This window comes from Ranitomeya imitator, chromosome 2 (genome assembly GCF_032444005.1).
Source record: "Ranitomeya imitator isolate aRanImi1 chromosome 2, aRanImi1.pri, whole genome shotgun sequence".
NCBI classification, from domain to species: domain Eukaryota; kingdom Metazoa; phylum Chordata; class Amphibia; order Anura; family Dendrobatidae; genus Ranitomeya; species Ranitomeya imitator.
This window is the reverse complement of record NC_091283.1, coordinates 822,440,621-822,466,776: the sequence shown is the minus strand read 5'-3', so window position 1 is coordinate 822,466,776 and position 26,156 is coordinate 822,440,621. Positions and strand designations below refer to the sequence as shown.

Sequence of the window (26,156 nt, the reverse complement as noted above, 5' to 3'; positions counted from 1 at the left end):
CGGGCCGTGTGGTGCCTTAGTGTGGACTGTGTTCCCCGGGCCATGTGGTGCCTTAGTGTGGCCCGTGTCCCCCGGGCCGTGTGGTGCCTTAGTGTGGACTGTGTCCCCGGGCCGTGTGGTGCTTTATTGTGGCCCGTGGCCCCCGGGCCGTGTGGTGCCTTAGTGTGGACTGTGTCCCCCGGGCCGTGTGGTGCCTTAGTGTGGCCCGTGTCCCCCGGGCCGTGTGGTGCCTTAGTGTGGACTGTGTTCCATGGGCCGTGTGGTGCCTTAGTGTGGACCGTGTCCTCCGGGCCGTGTGGTGCCTTAGTGTGGCCCGTGTCCCCCGGGTCGTGTGGCGCCTTAGTGTGGACTGTGTCCCCGGGCTGTGTGGAGCCTTAGTGTGGCCCGCATCCCCCGGGCCGTGTGGTGCCTTAGTGTGGACCCTGTCCCTCTGGGCCGTGTGGTGCCTTAGTGTGGACCCTGTCCCCCTGGGCAGTGTGGTGATTTAGTGCAGCACTTGTCATATAGATTGAAGGCCAATACACGGAGGGTCCATTCTCACAATGTGGTGCTACATGTCCCCACTATATGCGGGTGCTTTTTGAACTGTCTGGGGCACTGCAGCGGAGGGAACTTGGCTTTAGATGGCTTGTGGCGACACAGAAAACATTGCAGGGATCACATATTTGACTTTATTAATAAATATAACATTAGATTATAACATTTTAAGTAGAAAATAAATAATTTTAACATGTGACGTGAACAAAACGCAAAACCATAAAAGATTTTTTTGTCTTACAAAAGGAATAACGTAACGGCCATAGGGACCGGCTGTGTCTGTACAAGCTAGAGAAGACGTTCCTCCCTGTTGTCATATAACCTGGATCCAGAGCTCAAACGTAATATATATGCCATGAACTCGCCACCAAAATACAGATAACCTCATACAGAGGCCATTTCTGAAATTTTGCACTCATATCGGTTCATTATGTCATAGTAAACCGTGTCCGCCATATTGTGTGCAAAGAACATAAGTAGTTTAAAAATTGATGGGACATTTTTGGCACTTTTTTGGGAGGTGGGGTCTGCGAAGGTCTAGATACAAACAGGAGTTATATCCCTTTCTTATCCAGGTATTTGTGAGGGTCACAATTTTAATAAGGATGAGTGTACGTTACATATATCAAACCACTGCTCAGAGATCATTTGCTGAGGGAACAACCCATTGAGGGGCACAGAAGGATTTGTCCGCCTGTCTTGGTCACTGACTACTCTCCAGAAATGCTTCCCTTTGAATAGGAACAGGCACGCGTGGCTGTAGGAGTAATAGGCCGCGTCCACATTAGTCCGGGGATGGTTGTTTCGAACAATGGCAGGAAAAACGTCCTCAATTTTCTTTGGAAAGGTTGGAACCACAAGGTTTTTGTTCACATCAAAGGCAAAAACCTACAAATAAAAATGTATTATTCACGCATTCGATCCTATTAAATTCTAGTAAAATGCCATCCATTCAGCAAGTGGTTAAATGTATACAGTATTTCCCACAAAGTCAAAAACGAAAGACACTGGACGCTTTTTACATATATTCATTATCTTTAGTTAAAAAAACCCACTGTTTCAGTCTGCCATTTTCCTTCCTTGTCTCAGACTTTCTTTTTGTCTTCTGGATCCTTCCCGGTTATATAGGTTGGATGTGATGACTGAGTTTTCCTGATGCAGTTGTGCCTTCCTTCCCATCTACAGCTGGTTTTCCCTGAGACTGTAGATACTGTCCTCCCTTTCCATACTGTACACAATAGATCACACCACGGAGAGGGAAGAAAGTATCTACAGTCTCAGGAAAAACTGGCTATTCCTAATGTATCATTCAGAGATTTTCACATGCGTATTCTATCCATATTTTTCACGGCTAAGAAGACCTGCTCATTATAGTCTATGCGGCAAGTCACGTTTTGTGTTTTTTAAGCAGGAGATAAGGTGTTATCTGAGCATGCAGAGACTTTTTGAGCACACCGAAGATGATATTTGAGCCCCCGCGGCTGCATGTCTCACGGCTGTTCAACAGCTGAAACACAAGCAGGGATTGCATGTTTGTTAGAATTAAAAATCTCTTCGTTTCTGAGAACTTGTGTAAAAAGCTTTCCCTTTTTGCCACACTTGACAAAAGTTGGTAAGGATTACCGGAAGAGGCTCGGTCAACAGCTTTTAGACTAATTTTCTGGCTTTAGCCAAAACAAATCCTACATATTTACATGTAGCAGCAAAAATGTCATTTTCTAACATTATGACATAGCATAATGCCCCCAAATTTATAAGGAGGCTGCACCGTTAATAAATTCCAATCTCTGTTTGCATGAGACACCATTGCTGCTAAATACTGCCACTCAAGGAGTTATGAAGTGCAACTAAATAAGCCTGTGGTTACTAAAACTCATTTTATGAGAACAAAACAATATAGCTAAATGTCAGAACCCAAGTACCTGGCACAGACTTGCCCGCTGTACACTCCAGGCAGTGTTAGATACCCATAATTATTATATTGCATGCTTATTGCAAAGTGTAGATCCTCAAGACAGGAGCTGGTGCAGTGCCAAGTCTTAATGACTGTGTGTAAGGAGATGCATTGAGATCTGCCAAGATGTCACCCAGCACCAATTTTCGTCTTGCATACAGAAGTAGGAACAATGCTCATTGAATCAGTTGATTAACTAAAATCGTATACAGCACTCCTATCTTCAGAATGTGGCCTTTTAGGTTGTTTCACTTGCCATAAATATATATATTTTAACCTGTGTTAATGCTGCTGTTCTCCTGAATCCGATGTTGTTTTTCTTTTGTTCCTGTGACTCTCCATTCTTGAGATATGGCCCCTTCTTCCTTGTATGTACATTTTTGTTTTGTTAGGTAAGTGGGCGTGATCCTGAACTCTTCTGTGGGCGCCTTCTTAAGGAGCACACACAGTTCACAAAAAAGACGATTTAAATACAGATTAGAAACGACCATATCTTGGGAACGGAGGGGGTGCAGGAACAAAAGAAAAACTGCGTCGGCTTCAGGAGAACAACAGCATTTATGCCACATTAAGAAAATTACATATTGATAACAAACAACCGATCACCTTTAAAGGACTCATTAGGTTCATATTTGCCATCACCTTTGGTTATTTCTATCTCCCTGTGTGATTCAAACTATGCTAGTAAAAACGCAATCCTGTCCATTTTGGGGGTTTTCTCAGGCAGAATAGACTGTGACTTAATTGGGTCCAAGTCAAGTGTGGATATAGGTATGGGTTGGGATAGCCGACTGAACGAGATTTCAGTATGCAGCTTTTATCCGTATGGCCAGCTTTGGAATCGGAAGTTGAAGGGGCCATAGGTTGGGGGTAGTTCTGCATTAATGGAATGAATGTGTCTGTGCTGTAATACCAGACCAAGGTGTATCTAGGAAAATAGTTAATAATTTTAGGTCTGGAACCTGTAAAAATACAGTAAGTATGAGAACTGTTTCCTCTCACCTGGGAGTCTTTAAAGAAGTAAATGCTCTGTGTCCTCCTGTCAAAGTAGGCAGTGTTGATTGGACTGGGAATTCCAGGAAAACCTTGAGAAATGAGCCTGGGGTAGGTCTTCCCCTCAGTGTCTTCAGAGAAGGCTTTGTCGTTTTCACTATCGTACCTCCAGTAGAGCGTTCCTGTAAATGTAGGGGAGACATTAATTGCAGAGAATTCCCCAGAGGAGCGGTGACGATTCCCATGACTCCTCTGTATGGTGTCTGGTCTGTGTATCTGGGATTCATGATTCATATCCTAATTCACACCTAGCACTGCTTATCTCTTGACGTTCCTATACCTGATCATAATGTATATATTTATATAAATCATCCTTCAGTACGAGTCTCAGATCATTGTCCTAAGGGGCAAATCCTAACATCAATTCATTAGGAGGAGCAACTCCGCCTTGGAAAAGAATGGATGCCTCACAAATGTATTAATGGTGGATCCTAAAATGATTCTTGAGTCAAGGAAGAACAAACTTAGAGAACACGAGACCAAGCTGAAGTTTTGTCTTATTTTGGACATGTCATGGGAAGACACCGGTCATTGGAGAACTTTGATGGAGTATGGAGGAAGCGGTTGGGCCAGCAATATGGTAAATCGCGAGAAGCTCCAAAATCCAAAACATTATCGAAAAAGCTTGCAGATTTTGCAGCATCACCTGGAGTCAAAATTGGCTTTCTGGATGGAAAATCCTAATGCTTAGGTTAGGCCATTATTGTTGTGTAGATGGGAGTATGGGAGAAAAAGAGCACTTGGGAATGGCCAGCAATGTTAAAACCTGAAAACCCTCAAGGATTAGCATTACGAAGGGGTATTTTAATCACTGAGGTACCCTGACATGGTGATGTCTGTGCAATTGTGTCTCAAGGTCAACCCTATATGACTGAACAGCAGTACTCAACACAGGCGTATGGTTAAGAGCAGCAAGCATCGCGGCCTCATCATTCTGCTGATTGTCGGAATCACCAGTGATGGGACCAGTAAGGACATCTATGTTAAAACAAGGATATGTCTTTTAAAGAAATTGTCCTAGATAACCAACCTATCTGCCCTATTGGGAAACAGAATGGGCTGAGGCTCAGGACCCCTTTCTATAAACCGGTATAAGAAACCACTCGGCAAGAGTGTCTAACATTCTCAACAACTTGGACATCCATTCTTTCAATCTGTCTATGTACCTTTGAAGAAGTAGTAGATGTCCTTGGTCCAGGTCCAAACATGAACAAAGGCATCGATGTTCTCTACAGGAATTCCTTGCCAGCCGGATGCAATGGCAATGGGATCTCCATAGCGTGTCCTATTATTTCTGTTCTCGTACATCCAGTACCAGCCATTCCTGAAGAAGTAAGTGTTGTACCACCCAGCAATCTTTCCATATTGGTTTCTCTCCTTTCTTACAAAATCAAATACTGCGTCGAAAGGTCCTTCACATGATCCTGTAATGGACAACGTGTACTGTGAGAAGAAGCATGCACCGCATGTTTAAAGAAAATGTTCCATATGGACAACCAACTGTGGATATAAATTGATCGCCAAAGATTTGTGCGGCCACATGGCAGCTTATATGATGGCATGTAGAGCCAACCGAAGATTGAGCCACTCTTTGCAGCGGCTCTATGCTCTTACTAATATACAGTGGCCATAATTAATGAGATCCCCAGTTGAGCCCTGGTGGAAAATGATGAAAAATTGTTTAGTGGCCACTGCCGGATTACCGAAGACCTGACAGGTACCGAACCTCCGGTTTTGTCGTAGAGATAGTTGGATTCTGCCATACAGTAGTGTCCACCTAGTTTTCCCTTCAAGGATATTTCCTCTTTTACATAGTTTTGACATGTTACAGAGACATGTCATAAAATTTGATCGGTGGATCCCAGTGCTGATATCCCGTTGATGAAAAAAATAAAATACGAAGCAGAGGCACTCGACTGAGCGCTTCTCTCTTATGTCACTTAAGACAGACTTTTTTTGTCACTTTTCTTTTATGCCTAGTTGTATTCATTGTTGATTTTTGTGCCAAATTCTTCAAAAAGGCTTCACGCAGTTTGTAAACATTACACAAAGCAAAACATGGTCTTTATTTTTTTTACTTTAACTTTTTAGAGGACTTGTCGCGTTTAGGAAACTGAAACATACTGATTCACTAAGCAGATGACAAGCCGCACGATGAACCAACGAGTATTTTGTAAAAAGTTATAACTTTATTAACACCAAACAATACAAACAATAAAACAATGCCTCAAAACCATATAAGTAAATAGTGTTACTAGGAGACAGGCGTGAGTAAAATTCTCATAGTTACGAGAAAGCACCAGGTAACAAATACATTCATAGGTTTATAAAATTACATACTAGAGCATGCTGAAAAAATGCCTTTAGTAGATTTTCATATAGGAATCTCAGTACTCAATATAAGTATAGTGTAACACCCTTGGGTGGGTAGGTGATGACCACTTTAATTAGTTAGACTACAAGAAATCATAATTCTAATTGCTGCCACAGCCACTATGTCTATTTATTTTAAACATTAGTACTACACAGAATGAATATTCAAACAATTTCTGTTTAACCAATATAACCTGCAGGAATATTCTATGGAATTAATCCAATCATCTCAATACCGATCAGTCACTTTATGAAGCAGATAAAAATCACTGCTGCCATAATTTGCTAAATAATGATAACTACAGCAGTATTCTCGTTGTTGTTTTTTAGTAAAACAAACATAATGTTGTTTCAAAGTTTTATATAGGAATCATGTTGCATTTTTTCGGTATCTGAATGGATATTCATATCACTGCAGTGGATTTTTTCGCTGCTATGATAATTTAGGGCGGGCTAGTTTGAATATACTGTGATGGCATATTGCGGTTTTATGTGGGTATTGTTCCTATAATGGGTTACGGTATATTTTAACAGGGCCTTGATAGGTGTCATCTGCTTAGTGAATCAGTATGTTTCAGTGATTTAGTCGAGTGTTTACCCATCCCTAGTTGGTGGTAATGGGTCTGGGTTATATGTTTATATAGCGTTTAGGAAACTGTCTAAAAAATTGTGCCAATAAAAAAAACTCTGCCGTTCATAAAATCACTACATGGTGGGGTGGGGAGTGGTGGAATACATTTGCCCAAAAGGTGTGCAGCTTTTTGAAAAGTTGCAAATAGTGAATCAGGTGATGCTATCTGGAAAACCTAAACCTCGCTCACAAGGGCAAACATTACAAAAAAAAAAACAAACCTCTAAACAAAACGAGTTAAAAAAAATTACGCAAATGTAAGAAATGTGGCTCAAACTAAAAAAAAATAGATGCAAACCTAGACCAAGAAAAGCGCAAGAGCGATCCTGAATTGTCCCAACAAGAGTTTCTTTTGCGTTCATCTTATGTCTCGGAGGAGATCTTGGCATCTCTACGTCTTTGTCTTACAGATTGGTGGTGTCTTGGTGCCCAACACCTCTGATGAAACTTTGGACATGTCTCTAACTTAAGGTAGGCTTTACCAGAAAGCTATCATCAAGTTCTGATGCCCCTTTTCTAGCCTTCTAGAAAGCTTTCAAAATGTGCCCGCATATTGCCACCATAGGTGGCATACCATAGAGAAATGACTTTATATATGTTTTTAAAGTACCATATGATCTATCCATTGGGCAGCCCAAACCTTCATGGCCATCTCCTGCCAGCCTTATGTTGAAGCCCCTTTCTCAACATCATCGGCATCTAACTATAAACCTGAGGTTACGGAAATTAGCCAAAAGACATGGCACATGTGCCAGGGTTTAGATTAATGGCGATCGCACAAGCCATAGAGACAGATCAGCCACGGGTAAAAGGGCTGTGATACCCGCTGGCAGGAGGTGCGCAGGATGGGCCTGGGTTAGCCCGTTGGATCACTCATCGATAATCTAAAGATCGCGTCGGATATGGATAAAGTCAATCTTTCTACAGTATATCGGTCGGTGGTAGTGATATAAGGACACATTGCCTGTTTAACCCCTTAGTGACGGAGCCAAATTTTTGAAATCTGACCAGTGTCACTTTATGTGGTAATAACTCTGGAAAGCTTCAACAAATCCCAGTGATTTTGAGATTGTTTTTTCGTGACACATTATACTTTATGATAATGGTAAATTTAGGTCAATATGTTTTGTGTTTATTTATAAAAAATATCAAAAATTTGAGAAAAATGTTATAAAATTAGCAATTTTCTAAATTTGAATGATTATCCCTTTAATCCAGATGGTCATACCACAACAAACCATTAATAAATAACATTTCCCACATGTCTGCTTTGCATCAGCATCATTTGTAAAATGTTATTTTTTTAGCATTTTAAGAGGTTTAAAAATGTAGCAGCAATTTTTCATTTTTTCAAGGAAATTTACTACATTTATTTTTTTAGGGACTTATCCATGTTTGAAGTGACTTTAGGGGTCTCATATATTGGGAAACCCCCAAACGTGATGCCATTTTAAAAACAGCCCCCTCTGACACATCAAAAACTGCTGTCAGGCAGTTTATTAACCCTTCAGGTGCTTTACAGGAATTAATGCAAAGTGGTATGACAGAAATGAAAATGTGTATTTTTACCACCTAAATGCATCTAACTTCTGAACAGGTTACAACAGCCGGCAGATTGTAAGGCCGCTATTTGGTCATGAATTGCCATCGCAAACATCAGGACCACAAAATCATGATCTGAGGGCACCAATTGGGATAAAGAGGAAGCCCCCACACTCTGTTAACCATTTATAATGATGTAGTCACTATTGACAGCAGCATCTAAGGGGTTAAACAGATTTGGACGGTGCAAACACTGATCGTGGCTGATGCAGAAAGTTGTCAGCTATAGTGCACAACCGACAGATGCTGGATTGTCACCTGTATGGGGAGGCTATTCTCTTATATGTAAGGTCAGTTAAAAGGCGTATTGGCGGTCATTAAGGGGTTAAAGGGCTGCCAAAGAGGTTTTCAGCAGTGCAGAGAAAGCCGATAACAAGTTCCCGTTAAATCCGAAGCATAGGCCAAATAGAGACGGAAATTATTTCTACTCGGGAAGCGCTTGCCCTTTAAATGAGATTTCATTGTAGAAGTAAATTGCCGTCACGTCGGCGCTGCCTCGTCCCATGCGCCATGTTATTCTCCAGTGAATTACCGCCCTCCAGCTGCCTCCATATCTCTGCATTTACATCATTATTACTCACCTGCAGCCAGGGATATTACCTTACAGCTTTTATTGGCATTTTCAGGCCGCTTTTATTAGCTTCTTATATTTTTATTTGTATGCATGATACTTTGATTAAGGTTACTCTCCCGGAGATTATTTCTCTTTTGTTATTATGTGTATTCAACAGATTTTTTTTTTAAGGGAAAATGAAAGTGGCTGAATTTTATATGGGAAGAAATTACCTTTGCGCCATCCTGGCTGATTCTCGCACATTTACTTCCCCAGACTTAGATCAGAAGTGGCACCGTTGCTTTATATTCATCTACACATAGATTTCTATTCACTTGTTTTGCAATTTTTCTGTTATTTTATACCATGTATTTTTTTTATGCTACAAATCAACAGTGATATTCCTGTAATATAGAAAAACGGCTCACAGTTCTGCGCCGGGGCAGCAGAGGAGAGGACCTGTATCTCTCCCGATAGGTCAGTGTCAGGAAATATTAACATAAGAATCCCGGAACACCTTTCATTAGAACGTTCTATTGGGCCATTCCTCTGTTCTTCATCCTGGACGTTTTCAGAACAAATAGCTGATTGGTTCCTCTGACCTTGCCCAAGCGGGTAAATCCTGATCTGATGTGACACTGTCTAAACCAGGGGTCTCAAACACGCGGTCCCCAAGGCTGCTTCCATGCGGCCCACGGGCACCAGAGCTCTCGTGATGATCAGGTCCAGGTCCAGGGGGCCGCCAAGATCCGTGATTCTTTTTAATGTGAAGAATGGCAGAATTTGGGAAATTACTGCATGGAGAACAGGATGGGACGTTACTCCAAGATGGGGTCCAGGATGGGACATTTTTACAAGATGATCGTTTACATTCAGTTATTGCTGCACGAGGAGGTCACACCTGATAGCGAAAGCAAAGGTTCACATACCTTAGCCGCTCACAGAGTGGATCACTTTCCTCAATGATAAAAATAATAAAATAAGTTTTTTTTTTACCCTTTTGATTTGGTTCTTTTTATCTACTTTTAGGACTTGTGTGGAAATGTGATGCAGTGTTGGGTCAAATTTATGCAGAAATATGGAAAATTCTGAAAGGCACACAAACTTTCAAGTACCATGGTAGATATTCATGCTGCCATGGATGTAATGACGTTGGGTCGCAGAGATCGCGACGAGGCCCTTCGGGGACCTACCGACATCAGTAAAATCTTCATGCTTTGACGTACATCCAGTTGAAGTGTTTTGTGATGCACAGACAAGTCGGGTCCATGTGCGACAATACATGCGGCCTGCCAATCAGAGGCCAGCAGGTGACATCGACATGCAAGTGACTGGGGGGAGTATAGCCGAGACATCTTGCGCTCCTATCGCTTGCACGCTGCCTGCTTCAGAAGATGTCACGCATTGGGGGAGCGGATGGGAGGAGAGTATGATTGTTTATTTATTTATTTTTTTTAATATGCATTAAAGAACAGTGGCAGAATGGGAGACATATAACAGGATGGGGCCCAGGGTAAGGGACATAGTTCTAGGGTGGGAAATATACTTCATATACCTGGATGGGGCCCAGGTTAGGGACATATTGCTAGGATGGGGCCCAGGGTAAGGGACATATACCAGGATGGGGCCCACAATAAGGGACATATACCAGGATAATGGACATGATACTACGATGGAAGAGATATATATATATATATATATATACCAAGATGGTGCCCAGGGTAAGGGACATAGTTCAAGGGTGAGAAATATACTTCATATACCTGGATGGGGCCAAGGTTAGGGACATATTACTAGGATGGGGCCCAGGGTAAGGGACATATTACTAGGGTGGGGCCCAGGGTAAGGGACATATTACTAGGATGGGGCCCAGGGTAAGGGACATATTACTAGGGTGGGGCCCAGGGTAAGGGACATATTACTAGGATGGGGCCCAGGGTAAGGGACATATTACTAGGATGGGGCCCAGGGTAAGGGACATATTACTAGGGTGGGGCCCAGGGTAAGGGACATATACCAGGATGGGGCCCACAATAAGGGACATATACCAGGATAATGGACACGATACTAGGATGGAAGATATATATATACCAAGATGGGGCCCAGGATAAGGGACATATAACATGATAATGGACATATTACCAGGATTGGGGATATATATACCAGGATCGGGACCCGAATAAGGGACAAATACCTTGATAATGTACATTTTACCAGGATCGGGATATATATACCAGGATGGAGCCCAGGATATGGGACATATACAAAGATAAGGGAGATCTTACTAGGATGGGGCCAAGGATAAGGGACATATACAAAGATAAGGGACATAATACCAGGATGGGGCCCAGGATATGGGACATATTACCAGGATGGGGTCCAGGATATGGGACATATACAAAGATAAGGGAGATCTTACTAGCATGGGGCCAAGGGATAAGGGACATATACAAAGATAAGGGACATAATACCAGGATGGGGCCCAGGATATGGGACATATTACCAGGATGGGGCCCATGATATGGGACATATACAAAGATAAGGGAGATCTTACTAGGATGGGGCCAAGGATAAGGGACATATACAAAGATAAGGGACATAACACCAGGATGGGGCCCAGGTTAAGGGACCTTTATACCAGGATGGAGGACATATATATATCAAATCTTGCTTCGGGGTCCGTCGGACCCCACCACTGCCTGCTGCCTTTAATCACTGACGCTCAGCCAGCCGTCCCTAATAAAAAGCCAATACCTGCTCATTGTATGAATCTGGTGAAGAGACCTGCAGTGCGGAATCCTTATCATTGTGTTGCCCACAGGGCACTTTGGCGCGGAGATCATGGAATTTCTCATTCTCTAGGTTAAATGATATTTAAAATAGTTTCCTTCCCTCTGAGGCTAGAAATGAAAATGTCACATGAAGACGTGAGAACATCCAGACACCAAGTGTCCTAATTTACTGGTGCACAGTTCAGGGCTCTCCTCCCGGAGCACAGTCACCCGGCCGCCGCCTGCCAGAAGTGCTTGACAGTCATTTTTTGGAAACAATACAACCGAGGCAGAACACCAGCAAAAAGAGACATTAAAAAAAACAAAAACCTCGAGACAAGAAGGTTATACAGAGCACGGATATACAGCGTCGGGAATAATTGTCGAGGACATCACTATTTCTGGGTGCAGTTTACCGATGGGTGCAGTTTAGTGATGGCTGCAGAAATGGAAGTTACTGGACAAACGAGAGCGGTGGGGCAGTTTTTACAAATAAAACAGAAAATGATGCAATTTTTTTTTAAATATTCTTTCAGTATCAAGATCCCTGTCCCTCTGTGTGATAATCACAAGATCAGATGAGATATTAATCATCTGAAGGTTTTCGTTCAGTGACAGCTGGCAGTCATTGAATGGAAACCTTACATTCAAACACCTTTGCTAGCAGAGTTTTCAGAATGGCTGTGTTATTTTTATTTAATATTAGCCTAATATCTTGGATCACCATGTCGTCTTTAGGTTCAAAATTAAGCGCTGGTTCATTTCCATAAACCAGTACAGACATTAAAGTGTTCTTTTTTTTTTTGCAAAGCTCCAAATCCCCTGCACATACATAGAATGAAAAGATAAGACGCTGGCTACCTGCAGTCACCACTAGAGGGAGCTCTTTGCCTACATCTTTATTACATAAGTGTGCAGTGAGCCCCCTCTAGTGGTGGCTGCAGGTACTCAGCATATCCTGATTAAGAATGATGGATGAGAAATAAAAAACAAGCATAACAAAAAATTTGCAAGGAAGCCCCCCATACAACCACCATTTATAGAGGCCATCAGAGGTTTATATGGGGGTTGAGGGTCAGATGCATGTGCAAAACTAATTGACCAACATTTTTCATGCTAAAGACAAAAAAAATAGCTTGTCTATAAATCTTTAATTTGCACATGTAATTGCAGCCACATTTTGACACAGAGTCAAGCACCAGATTAATCTTCATGAATTTGCAACCGATGCAAAAAAAATGTTAAAAATTAGAGCTGTGACGTTGTCAAGGTGCAGTGCAGCAGTAACAGTAAGTTATAATATGCTCGCGCTCCCTGTGTTTTTGCTGATGTGACACCAAAGAGGATATCCAGATATTCATTTCACTAATAAACCCAATTCTGCGTCTCCTGCTGCCCACGCGAGACCTAAACTGTGTGATCCCTGCTGAGATTACAGCCTTCTGCGATCTGCAATATTTCTGCAGCTCAGTGTAAGTACAAAGCATGATTAATCTGTACTGTAGGCATATACTGCATACTTTCAGTACTTCACTCCCTCCTGTCTATTTGTAGTTATCTTCCTTAATCTATTCCTGCCTATATAATACAGTGCTGCCCTTGATAACACTGCCCTTCCTTATTTGATCGCTGAAATGGAGAGGTCACTGTCCCTAACAAGGTCATCACACTCCTCTCCTGCTGCTGCCATTATTCCTTTGATTTGACCACTAAATGGTTCCTCACCATGTTTATGAGACTGCTCCTATCACATAAATTCTACCTCATATAATGATATTAGTAGACAGGTCACTGCCCCCAACAAGGTCATAACACTCCTCTCCTACTGCCGTCATCATTCCTTTGATTTGACTGGCTACATGGTTTATCACCAAGCTTATGACACTGCTCCTATCACATAGATCCCACTTCTACATAATATAATGGCATTAGTTTACAGGTCACTGTCCCCATCAAGGTCATCATGCTAACCTCCTGCTCCTGCATCATTCCTTTGACCTTGACTGGCTACATTGTTCATCACCATCTTTATCACACTGCCCCTAACACATCCTGCTTCTACACAATATAATGGCATTAATGGACAGGTCACTGTCCCCAACAAGGTCATTGTATTCCTTTGCTGTAGTCACCATTCATTTGATTTGACTGGCTACATGGTTCTTCACCATCTTTATGACACTGACACTATTAGGTACGTCACCACTTCTCCTTAATATAATGACATTAGAGGACAGGTCACAGCCTCCAGCAAGGTCATCACACTCATCTCCGGTGATCATCATTCCTTTGACTAGCTACATGGTTTATCATCAAGTTTATAACACTGCTCTTATCACATACATCCCACTTCTGCATAATATAATGGCATTAGTGGACAAGTCACTACCCCCAACAAGGTCATCACACTCATCTCCTTCTGCGGTCATCATTCCTTTTATTGGACTGGCTACATTGTTCATCACCAACTTTCTGACACTGCTCCTACACATACAGTGGGTACAGAAAGTTTTCAGACCCCTTTAAATTTTTCACTCTGTTTCATTGCAGCCATTTGATAAATTCAAAAATGTTTTTTTTCTCATTAATGTACACTCTGCACCCCATCTTGACAGAAAACTAAAACAGAAATGAAGACATTTTTGCAAATTTAATAAAAAAGAAAAACTGAAATATCACATGGTCATAAGTATTCAGACCCTTTGCTCAGACACTCATATATAAGTCACATGCTGTCCATTTCCTTGTGATCCTCCTTGAGATGGTTCTACTCCTTCATTGGAGTCCAGCTGTGTGTAATTAAACTGATAGGACTTGATTTGGAAAGGCGCACACCTGTCTATATAAGACCTCACCGCTCACAGCGCATGTCAGACCAAATGAGAATCATGAGGCCAAAGGAACTGGCCAAGGAGCTCAGAGACAGAATTGTGGCAAGGCACAGATCTGGCCAAGGTTACAGCAGAATTTCTGCAGTACACAAGGTTCCTAAGAGCACAGTGGCCTCCATAATCCTTAAATGGAAGAAGTTTGGGACCACCAGAAGTCTTCCTAGACCTGGCCATCCGGCCAAACTGAGCAATCGTGGGAGAAGAGCCTTGCTGGGAGAGGTAAAGAAGAACCCCAAGATCACTGTGGCTGAGCTCCAGAGATGCAGTAGGGAGATGGGAGAAAGTTCCATAAAGACAACTATCACTGCAGCCCTCCACGAGTCGGGCCTTTATGGCAGAGTGGCCCTTCAGAAGCTTCTCCTCCGTGCAAGACATATGAAAGCCGCATAGAGTTTGCTAAAAAAATAAACATGAAGGACTCCCAGACTATGAGAAATAAGATTCTCTGGTCTGATGAGACCAAGATAGACCATTTGGTGATAATTCTAAGCAGTATGTGTGGAGAAAACCAGGCACTGCTCATCACCTGCCCAATACAATCCCAACAGTGAAACATGGTGGCGGCAGCATCATGCTATGGGGGTGTTTTTCAGCTGCAGGGACAGGACGACTGGTTGTCATTGAAAGAAACATGAATGCAGCCAAGTACAGAGATATCCTGGATGAAAACCTCTTCCAGAGTGCTCTGGACCTCAGACATGGCCAAAGGTTCAGCTTCCGACAAGACAATGATCCTAAGCACACAGCTAAAATAACAAAGGAGTGGCTACAGAACAATATGGTGGAGGAGTTGGCTTGCTCCTGTCCGACATCTGCTCCTTCACTCAAATCCCGCTACCACCCTCCGCTACTCTTCTCTCGTTTGAGGTGCACTCCATCCGCATCTATTCCCCCTCCAACCTCCAGCTGGCTGTCATCTACCGCCCCCCAGAACTAGCCATCTCCACCTTTCTCGACCACTTCACCACCTGGCTACTTCATTTCCTCTCTGCTGACATCCCCACTATCATCATGGGTGATTTCAATGTCCCCATTGACACTTCTACCTCAGCTGCCTCTAACCTTTTATCACTGACTGCCTCCTTTGGCCTCACTCAATGGTCCTCTGAGGCCACTCACAAAGATGGCCAAACCCTGGACCTCATCTTGACCCGCCTCTGCTCCCTTACTAATCTCTAACACACCTCTCCCCCTGTCTGACCACAACCTACTGACATTCTTTTCCCTCTCCTCTCCTAGTGTGCAACCCCCACTCCGCAAACTCACTCACCCTCGCCGAAATCTCAAACACCTCAACTTACAATCTCTCTCTGAGTCCCTTCTCCCTCTTACAGACATAACCTCCCTTCATGACACTGATGCTGCTGCCACTTTTTATAACACCACAATAACAGCTACACTTGATTTGGCCGCCCCCCTCACACATAGCAAAACTCGTACAATTAACAGGCAGCCCTGGCTGACCAGCCTGACCAAAGATCTGAGAGGGGCTTCCAGGATCGCTGAGCGGAGATGGAAGCGATCCCGCTCTGTCGACCACTTCACTGCATACATGCAGTCCCTCACCAGCTTCAAGTCCGCGCTCACTGCCGCAAAACAAACTTCTCATCTCTCATATCCTCCCTGTCTCACAACCCTAAACAGCTTTTCACCACTTTCAATTCTCTACTCCGTCCTCCTGCATCCCCTCTCTCCCCTCTCATTTCTGCTGAAGACTTTGCCTCTTTTTTTAAACAGAAGATTGATACGATCAGAGAAAGCTTTGGCCCACAGCGCCCACTGCCCCTCTTAGCTGCTCAACCCTGCTCCTCCAAAACCAGCTTCTCCACCATGACAGAAGATCAGCTCTCCACCCTCCTGTCAAGATCACACCTCACCACCTGCACGCTCGACCCTCTCCTGTCCCATCTCATCCCTAACCTTTCCACGGTCTTCATCCTAACCCTAACGCACCTCTTGAACCTCTCACTCACAACAGGTGTCTTCCCTTCATCCTTCAAACATGCCAAGATTACACCCATCCACAAAAAGTCCTCCCTTGACCCATCCTCTGTGTCTAGCTATCGCCCGCCCGATATCTCTTCTCCCTTATGCCTCCAAATTACTGGAGTAACACGTCCATCTTGAACTGTCCTCCCACCTCTCCAACTGCTCCCTCTTTGATCGGTTACAATCTGACTTCTGACCCCATCACTCAACTGAAACTGCCCTAACTAAAGTCACCAACGACCTACTAACTGCCAGGAGCAAGTGACACTACTCTGTCCTCCTTCTCCTGGACCTGTCTTCTGCCTTCGACACTGTGGACCACTCCCTTCTGCTACAGATCCTCTCATCTCTTGGCATCACAAACTTGACCCTATCCTGGATCTCGTCATATCTGACAGACCAAACATTCAGTGTCTCCCTCCCCCACACCACCTTCTCACTTCTTCCCTTGTCAGTCGGTGTTCCTCAAGGTTCTGTTCTAGGACCCCTACTCTTCTCCATCTACACCTTCGGCCTTGGACAGCTCATAGATTCCCACGGTATGCAGTACCATCTCTACGCTGATGACGCACAGATCTAGCCATCCGGACCTCACCTCACCTCCTTACTTACCAAAATCCCGCACTGTCTGTCTGCTATTTCAGCCTTCTTTTCTGCTCGTTTTCTAAAACTGAACATGGACAAAACAGAATTCATCATCTTTCCCCCATCTCACTCTACCTCTCCACCAGACCAATCCATCAATGTCAATGGCTGCTCACTTTCCCTAGTCCCACACGCCCGATGCCTCGGGGTGATCCTCAACTCTGCCCTCTCTTTCAAGCCACATATCGAAGCCCTTGCCTCCTGCCGTCTCAAACTCAAAAATATTTCCAGGATCCGTGCATTCCTTGACCGCAACACCACAAAAACATTAGTGCATGCCCTTTTCATCTCCCGCCTCGACTACTGCAACCTCTTTCACTCTGGCCTCCCCTCTAGCACTCTGGCACCACTCCAATCCATCCTACACTCTGCTGTTCAACTAATCTACCCATCTCCCCGCTATTCCCCAGCCTCTCCCCTATGTCAAGCCCTTCACTGGCTTCCTATTGCCCAGAGACTCCAGTTCAAAACCCTCACAATGACATGCAAAGCCATCCACAACCTGTCTCCTCCATACATCTGTGACATGGTCTCCTGGTACCTACCCACACGCAACCTCCGATCCTCTCAAGACCTCCTTCTCTACTCCCCTCTTATCTCCTCTTCCCACAACCGCATCCAAGACTTCTCTCGTGTTTCCCCCATACTCTGGAACTCTCTACCCCAACACATTAGACTTTCGACTACCATAGAAACATTCTAAAAGAACCTGAAGACCCACCTCTTCTGACAAGCCTACAACCTTCAGTGATCCTCAACCTACTGAACCGCTGCACAACCAGCTCTACCCTCTCCTAGTGTACCCTCACCCATCCCATGTAGACTGTGAGCCCTCGCGGGCAGGGTCCTCCCTCCTTATGTACCCGTGTGCCTTGTTTTTTTGCTCATGTTTAATGTATTTGTCTATATTTGCCCCGTATTCACATGTAAAGCGCCATGGAATAAATGGTGCTATAAAAATGTATAATAATAAAATAATAATATCTCTGTGACCATTCTTGACTGGCCCAGCCAGAGCTCTGGCCTAAACCAAATTGAGCATCTCTGGAGAGACCTGAAAATGGCGTCCACCAACGTTCACCATCCAACCTGACGGAACTGGAGAGGATCTGCAAGAAAGAATGGCAGAGGATCCCCAAATCCAGGTGTGAAAAACTTGTTGCATCATTCCCAAGAAGACTCATGGCTGTACGAGCTCAAAAGGGGCTTCTACTCAATACTGAGCAAAGGGTCTGAATACTTATGACCATGTGATATTTCAGTTTTTCTTTTATATTAAGTTTGCAAAAATTTCTACATTTCTGGGTTTTTTTCAGACAAGATGGGGTGCAGAGTGTACATTAATGAGAAAAAATGAAATTTTTTTGAATATACCAAATGGCTGCAATGAAACAGAATGAAAAATGTAAAGGGGTCTGAATACTTTCTGTACCCTCTGTATATCCCACTTCTACACAATATAATGGAATTAGTGGACAGGTCACTGCCCCCAACAAGGTCATCACACTCATCAACTTCTGCAGTCATCTTTAACTGGCTACATGGTTCGTCACCAAGTTTATGACACTGCTCCTATCGCATACATCCTTTCCTTTGTATATGACATTAGTAGACCGGTCACTACCCCCAACAAGGTCATAATACCATTCCCTGCTGTTATTAGTGGCATTTTTTTGTAACATGCTCTAGGCATGGTGATTTTTTTTTATTCTACCACACCAGCCATTATCATTGTCAATATAGATCTAGTAAACTGCAGCCAACCAGCTTTCCTTCTTCACCCATTAGGGTGCTTTCACATGGCGAGCTTCTCCACGTGGGTCCTGTCGGGGCTTGCGTCATTTTCGGGCATATACGCCTACTGGAGGAGGACACTTAAACACAGTCTAATACGTTCAGGTGTCCGCCTCCAGTGGGTGCAGACACCCGAAAATGGTGCACGACAGAGAGCACCATTATAGTCTATGGGAGCATGCACCCACATTCCATTTTAGGGGGGATGATTCTGACGCAAACCCCAAGAATGCACATACCCTATAGATCTAAGCAGGTTTTGTCACCGTTTTTGTGCACAACGGGGTCTGGACCGACTTGAGCCGCCGTGCCCCTGCGATTGATCGGGAAATAATCAGCGTCCGCCGAGTCTTACCGTACAGGGTCTGTATCGCTTTCCTGTCAGACCAGTCCAATTCAAAGCCTGATTCCTGGGGGATATAATTGGGCTGCATTATTGATCCAGTCCTGTGGATGTGAGACAGTCCGAGAACATGGCCGATTTCGTGAACTGCAACCTATTAATTGTAGGAGAGAAGCGATCAGCGCCGAGCTTCCTTGTTACAGCTGACGACGAGGGCGGCTTTAATTAGTGCATTGATACACGCAACCGGATCGCGACGACCCCGCTGCCTCGTCCTGTCTGCGTCCATGCGCAAAATAAAAATACTAGTCCCGATAAAGAAAATCTATCTGCAATGTCACTTTATCAAGAAGGAGCTGAAACAATTCCACCAACACGGCGTATAATGGAAAAAAATCATCTGATAAAGGGGGTTCACATACTAAAGTGATAACATCATATCTGAATAGAGACCTTATAGGAAAATCTATAGGCACTTTTCTAATACACCTTTCCAATTCTTCACCTTTTTTTTTTTTATTCAGGAGCTCTGCTGGCTGTCAATGAATGGTGATCTTGCATTACATAGGAGAGGATGATAATAGTGATCGGATAAGGTGTTATCTTAGCATGCTCGGGTGCTAATGGAATGTCTTCGTTATGCTCAAAAAATATGTTCGAGTCCCCGCGAATGCACCTTACCCAAGCACACTCACTCATCACTAGCTGATACAATTCTATCCAGTGTAGACAATCCTCTATGCACTAAATAGATCAATAGACTGTCCCGATTGGGTCACCTTGTCGCGGTGGGATGGCTTTAAGGCTTTTTAAAAAAAATCTAAATAGTGTTTACCTAGTACCATGTCATTTACCTTTACTATTTACTTGCTATAGCTATAGGGTATATGCTCATTATTTTTCTTCATGGGTTTTGTCTGTGAAATAGTCCCAGTGTGAGCGTGCTCTTCCACGTTACACATCTACCAGCCTATAGTGCGGCTCATTTGTTTGGTTTTGCTGTAGTTTCTTGTGCTTTGTACAAACGAGGGTGTAGCTCCCCTTTCTGAGCGAGGCATTTATCTATATAGCTCCCCATGGACTGGTGTCTGAACAGTCGGTCGCTGTCCTGCTCTGCCCTTATTCACACACATGGTAACAAGGTTTTAATACTAGAGACAGGTTAGTACCATCCCGACTGGGTCACCTTGTCGCGGTTGGATGGCTTTTACACTTTTTTTTTTGTTTACTACCTATGTTATTTATATGTACTATTACTATTTACTTACTATAGGGTATATGCTCATTTTTATTTCTTAATGGGTTTTGCCCCAAAAATATCAATTTTGGAGCTTATTTCCTTGTAAATCTGTATCTTGACATCCCTCTGTTATTCCTCCTGGAAATATATTAATAAATTAACAGCTGGGTTTTTACTATTCCCCTTTACAATAGGGTTTGCATTCTCTAATCAAAACATACGGTAAGTACGACCCTTTTACAGCAGGAACGGTAACACCCAGGTGTTAATTTGTTTCCAGGAGGAACAACAGAGGGATATTACAAGCGTAAGCTCTAGATTTGAGTATGTCACTTACCTTGAGAAGACTGATCCCGTTATCGCTGCTCGGGGCGGTAAAATGTTCATCATCGTCAAAATGGATGTCACCCAAAAACCAGGCGTGTGCAAACTCCTGGCCCGATCCATCAAATGTCTTGGAACATCCCAAGTGCCGCCCTGCACGTGAGATAAACGAGTGCAATGTGGTAAATGAGCAGAATCTGGGCGAACACGTAAATTCTGCGCACATTTCAGGATTAAAGACATATAGTCAGGCGACTAATACAAATGGCGGCCTCTGCGACCCTTCTGTGCAAGGTCAGAAACCTGTTGATGTTCATTTCTAACCCTTTAGGGACCCAGACAGTATTTTTTTTTTATTTTTCCGCTCGTTTCTAAGAGCCTGTTCTCATTTTATTTTTTTCTTTGCCAACATAGCCGCATGACAACTTTGTTTTTTTTTTTTTGTTTTTTTTTTGCAGGACGACTTGTAGTTTTGAAAGACATGACGACATTCACTTTACCATATATTGTACTGAAAAGCAGAACATAAAAAAAAAACTGCAAAATTAGTTGAAATGTTCAAAAAAGCTTTAATTCCACCATTTTTTGGGTTTACCGGAATTCATGGTGCAGTAAAGATGACCTGGTAACATGATTCTCCAGGTCAGTACGATTACGGCAATACCTTGCATAATTTTTTTTTAGAATTTAATAAATAAAAATAAAATCAGAACTTTGTAAAAAAAAATTAAAAAATGGGGTTTTTGTCATGATTTTCCGAGACCCCTAACTTTTCCATTTTTCTATTAATGGAGCTGTACGAAGGCTTGTTTTATTGTGGGGCCAGCAATAGTTTTTATTAGCACCATTTTGGACTATTCTGTGTGCAGTGGCCTCAAATCATGTCATATAGGAAGAAAAAGTTAATAATCTGACTATAAATCCTTAAAAATAAAGCATTTATAGCACTCTCTAAGAAATGATCGCAAACGATCAGCTGTGAGCGAACCTGTCAGCAGGTGTTCTGTTTCCCTACAGCACCTCCGCAGGAGAAATGAGGTATTGCATGCTGTCCATAAAAATCAATGAACTGTCTGATGCATGAGCATGGTGGGTCCTCCATAGAGAGAGTACAGACTCATTGTAGTTGATCTCTCCACTTTGGCTAATTAATGGAAATCTAAGCATCCCCCCCAAAATTAACGAAAACCTTAAAAATTATTATTGGTTATCAACAGCCTTTACAGGCCACTCATCATTAAGGACATGGGGAAAAAAAAAAACGCTCCCGGCTTCATTTTTTCTAATATTCATTACATCCATAATAAATTATAGCAAAGTATAATCATGACACATTTGCATATTAAACAATTTTCTAATTAGCCGCCTTCTCGGAGTATAAGATATTGCGGAGCGCTCGCTCTCAGCTGTTAAGATTTAGAATAAATAAAGAGTTTTACGAGACTAAAACACTAATTAGGAAAATTGTCTTTCTTTTATGGTTAAGGTTACGTAATATCTTGTCTGGAGGAGAAAAAAAATACCGCAGTAATATCTGCTGTGGGGTGTGGAGGTCAGATATGGTGCAGGTCCTCCCAGGGTCTTCAAGAGGGTCAGTCTCTCGCCTCTCATGAACGCCGAACATTGATACAACCGATAGAACTCAACATGACAAATGTGGTCCACCCCGACTTGCTCATTGGTGAGTTTGGGGGTCCCAGATGCCACCCCACACCGATCTCATGCTAATGACATATCGATGTCAACTGTGAGAAAAGCCTTCGCTGCTGTTTGATACTGTCACACATAACAGTTGATGCTTAAAGAAAAAAAATATTTATGTATGATAGTAATTATTTTACATTAGTTAATAAAGTTTCAATCTGCAATTTTCATTTAACAGACCCCCTCCTGATATGCAGTTTGCTTGCAAGTTTCAGATTTTTCTCACATGGGATAGTCTCTCCCGGTAATATAGGTTGGATATTAGGTATGTGGGTATCCACGGTGTTGCTGTCTTCACTTGCTTACATGTATCAGCACTGCTTCTATCCTGCACATACTGCCTCTCCATGCGCTTTCTTCCTGTGATAGTCTCTCCCAGTAATATAGGTTGGATGTGAGGTCTGTGAGTATCCAGGGTGCTGCTGTCTTTCCTTGCTTTCATATATCAGCACAGCTTCTATCCTGCACTTACTGCCTCTCCTTCCCTTTTTTCCTGTGATAGTCTCTCCCAGTAATATAGGTTGGATGTGAGGTCTGTGAGTATCCAGGGTGCTGCTGTCTTTCCTTGCTTTCATATATCAGCACAGCTTCTATCCTGCACTTACTGCCTTCCTTCCCTTTCTTCCTGTGATAGTCTCTCCCAGTAATATAGGTTGGATGTGATGTCTGAGTATCCAGGGTGTTGCTGTCTTTCCTTGCTTTCATATATCAGCACAGCTTCTATCCTCTACATACTGCCTCTCCATGCCCTTTCTTCCTGTGATAGTCTCTCCCAGTAATATAGGTTGGATGTGAGGTCTGTGAGTATCCAGGGTGTTTCTGTCTTTCCTTGCTTTCATATATCAGCACAGCTTCTATCCTGTACATACTGCCTCTCCATGCCCTTTCTTCCTGTGATAGTCTCTCCCAGTAATATGGGTTGGATGTGAGGTCTGTGAGTATCCAGGGTGCTGCTGTCTTTCCTTGCTTTCATATATCAGCACAGCTTCTATCTTGCACTTACTGCCTCTCCATGCGCTTTCTTCCTGTGATAGTCTCTCCCAGTAATATAGGATGGATGTGAGGTCTGTGAGTATCCAGGGTGCTGCTCTCCTTCCTTGCTTTCATATATCAGCACAGCTTCTATCCTGCACTTACTGCCTCTCCTTCCCTTTCTTCCTGTGATAGTCTCTCCCAGTAATATAGGTTGGATATTAGGTATGTGGGTATCGAGGGTGCTGCTGTCTTTCCTTGCTTTCATATATCAGCACAGCTTCTATCCTGCACTTACTGCCTCTCCTTCCTTTTCTTCCTGTGTACTTTACTCTCCCTGCGATAGTTTCTCCCCTGGCTACTGCACGTCTGCGCAGGAGCGCTGATTGATCAGTAACATTTCTGCAGACCCTCAGCTACATAAAAGACTTACATTCTGCGGCAGCAAAGCGGTTGACAATAAATAATGGAGATTATTTGGAAAATTTCTTAACTTTGCATTTAGGAAACAAATGAGCAATGTAAAAAAAAAAAAAAATCTGTGCATACACACACAGGGCCTTGGCGCACACAACATACTGCGCCCAAATACTAGAGCTTTACGGTACCAACTTACTAACTCCTTATAGGGTTTGTACCAACATTAGACGTTATCCCCGTATCCACAGGATAGTGGGTAACTTCCCGATTGCCAAGACCCACATGCTTCCTGAGAACGGGGCCATACAGTGTGTCCAAAAAATGTTCTTTACAGTACCATTAGTGGCACCACGTTGGAAATCTAAGGCCATCCTCCAGGAGGGGATTGAGAGCAGAGCGCATAAGGTGGGTTTAAGGTTCTGGAGGACGGGGGTCATTGTCTTCACTGCCCGTCTATATAAAATAACATTAAGGAAACAATAGTATAAAACAAGGACATGGCAAAAAGGTAACAGTCATGACGCAAAAGATTCCATGAGCAAAAGTGGCCAAAAAATGTCCACTTACCTCGTCCAAAGCCCAGCTTGATATCAACTTGTGCTAAAGGTGATGTAGTGTCTTCTGCAAAGTCCAAGGGCATGACCTCACTCCACATACGGAAGGCTAGCCTGAAGACGTATCTCTGCTCACTAATGGAGAGTTGGTTGCTGTATCCTTCGCCAAGCATGCGCCATTTTAGGAGTTTCTTGCTGAAAGCTTTGCCGCCCGCATTCTGAGACGCTTCCTGTTCTTTCCGATACTTATCCGAGAACATTAACTGGTCCAGGAACCTCTTGGAGCGTTTTTTCGGAGTCCCCTCATCCTGTTTCGTCATGTTCTTCGTTGAGTTGGTTTTGCTCACAGTTTCGGTTACATTTGGCTTTTCCTGGCTATTTTTCAGGACCTGATTATCAGGCACCCCACATCTTGGCTTGTTCATGGCATTAATGGTGGCATCGTCCAATCTTCCAGTTACTGGTAAGTTATTCAGCTTTTGAAACTTTTTCAGCGCTTCAGTAAAGTAAGAACTTTTTCTCGGCTCCGGTGGCCTTTGCCCCGAATTTGCTGCCGACTCTTGCGTTGGATAAATGCTTTGCAGGTATTCGTTATCCTTCGTTATCGACTCTTCCCACGCGACGGGCTCCGTCCAGCCATATTTTGATAAATATTGCTAAAACATATATGTAAAGGAATACAATTAAGCACAGAACGTTTATCAAAAACTAAGTTTTAAAAAATTGACGTTTTTTTCCGATGGGTTGTACAGAATCAGAAAAACATGGTTGCTTCCACACAAAAAAAAAAAAACAGTTCAATAGAGCAGTGCAGCCCAGATAAAGCATAGTAGAAGCCAAGGACCGGAACCCCACTAGTGGAACTGACCTGTGCCGAGACAAAATCTGTGACCAGCTCTGCTAGCTGGAGATTCGATGCCTCAATATCTGAGTGATCCCTCCTATGGAAAAGTTTTTCGGAGTTTCCGAATCTGGACACCATTGAACAATGGAAGATCAGGATTAGGAGGACGTCAATCTTCATGTTCAGATCAATCCAAGATCCTCAACCACTTTCTGCTTCTTCTCCGCATGATCTCACGTCTCGTTCCTTTTATAGACCACTGACTAATGAGTGTGCCTAGGATGTGTCAGGGCCGTACAAACCTACCGGGTAACAGTTTGGTGCCAACGTGTGTCCTCTGTACAAATGTTTGACTTTTGGTTTTTCCAAGAGGTCATGTCTCTGCAGGCTTCCTTTTCGCTTACGAAACTACGGGCCCAATTCATTATTGCACCTGCGCCTATTCTTCTGTCGAGTTTTCAGTGTTTTGCAACTTTGTGTTGCATGCACCAAAATTTATGTTTTCCATTTCTGGATGTTTTAAAAGTCTTTTTGCCTTTTTTTTCCCTTTGGTTTGTCACTATGGGTGTGGTTTTGGGTTTGCAGATGTTTTCGTCTAATTCATCATTTGTTTTTGTCGGAAAATTTGTCACAAATGTATTCAGGCTTCCCCCAACCGTAGTGATTTTATGCACTTTACCCTCCATCAGGCGCAGGTTATAACGCCACCTATAAAATCTAATTACGGTATCTCAATTTCAGGACTCTAAAAGTAATCGGTGACCTTCTTAGGGACGTATTAAAAGAGAGTAGACAAAATCAGAAAACTTTTTTTTTATTAACAATAAACATATTAAAATAAAAATTACCAAATTTCTCAACCGCCACCAAATAACCTCCAGTTTTCATGACTAAACTTTAAAATAATAGTAAAAAAAATTTAATTATAATGTGATTAGATGTAACTTGATTACTCTTCACTC

At 43.0% G+C, this 26,156-nt stretch overlaps 1 protein-coding gene across 1 annotated transcript; it reads right to left on the bottom strand.

Annotated features, from left to right (window-relative positions):
* Window positions 1-722: 722 nt before the first annotated feature.
* Window positions 723-25,790, bottom strand: MMP21 (matrix metallopeptidase 21). Its single transcript, XM_069753960.1, has 7 exons — window positions 25,219-25,790; window positions 24,364-25,006; window positions 20,714-20,853; window positions 19,149-19,290; window positions 4,711-4,968; window positions 3,494-3,666; window positions 723-1,425 (listed from the first exon to the last, which is right to left on the bottom strand). The coding sequence occupies exons 1-7, from the start codon at window positions 25,372-25,374 to the stop codon at window positions 1,126-1,128; spliced, it is 1,812 nt and encodes a 603-aa protein (XP_069610061.1). The 5' UTR covers window positions 25,375-25,790; the 3' UTR covers window positions 723-1,125.
* Between the last annotated feature and the right edge of the window lie 366 nt (window positions 25,791-26,156).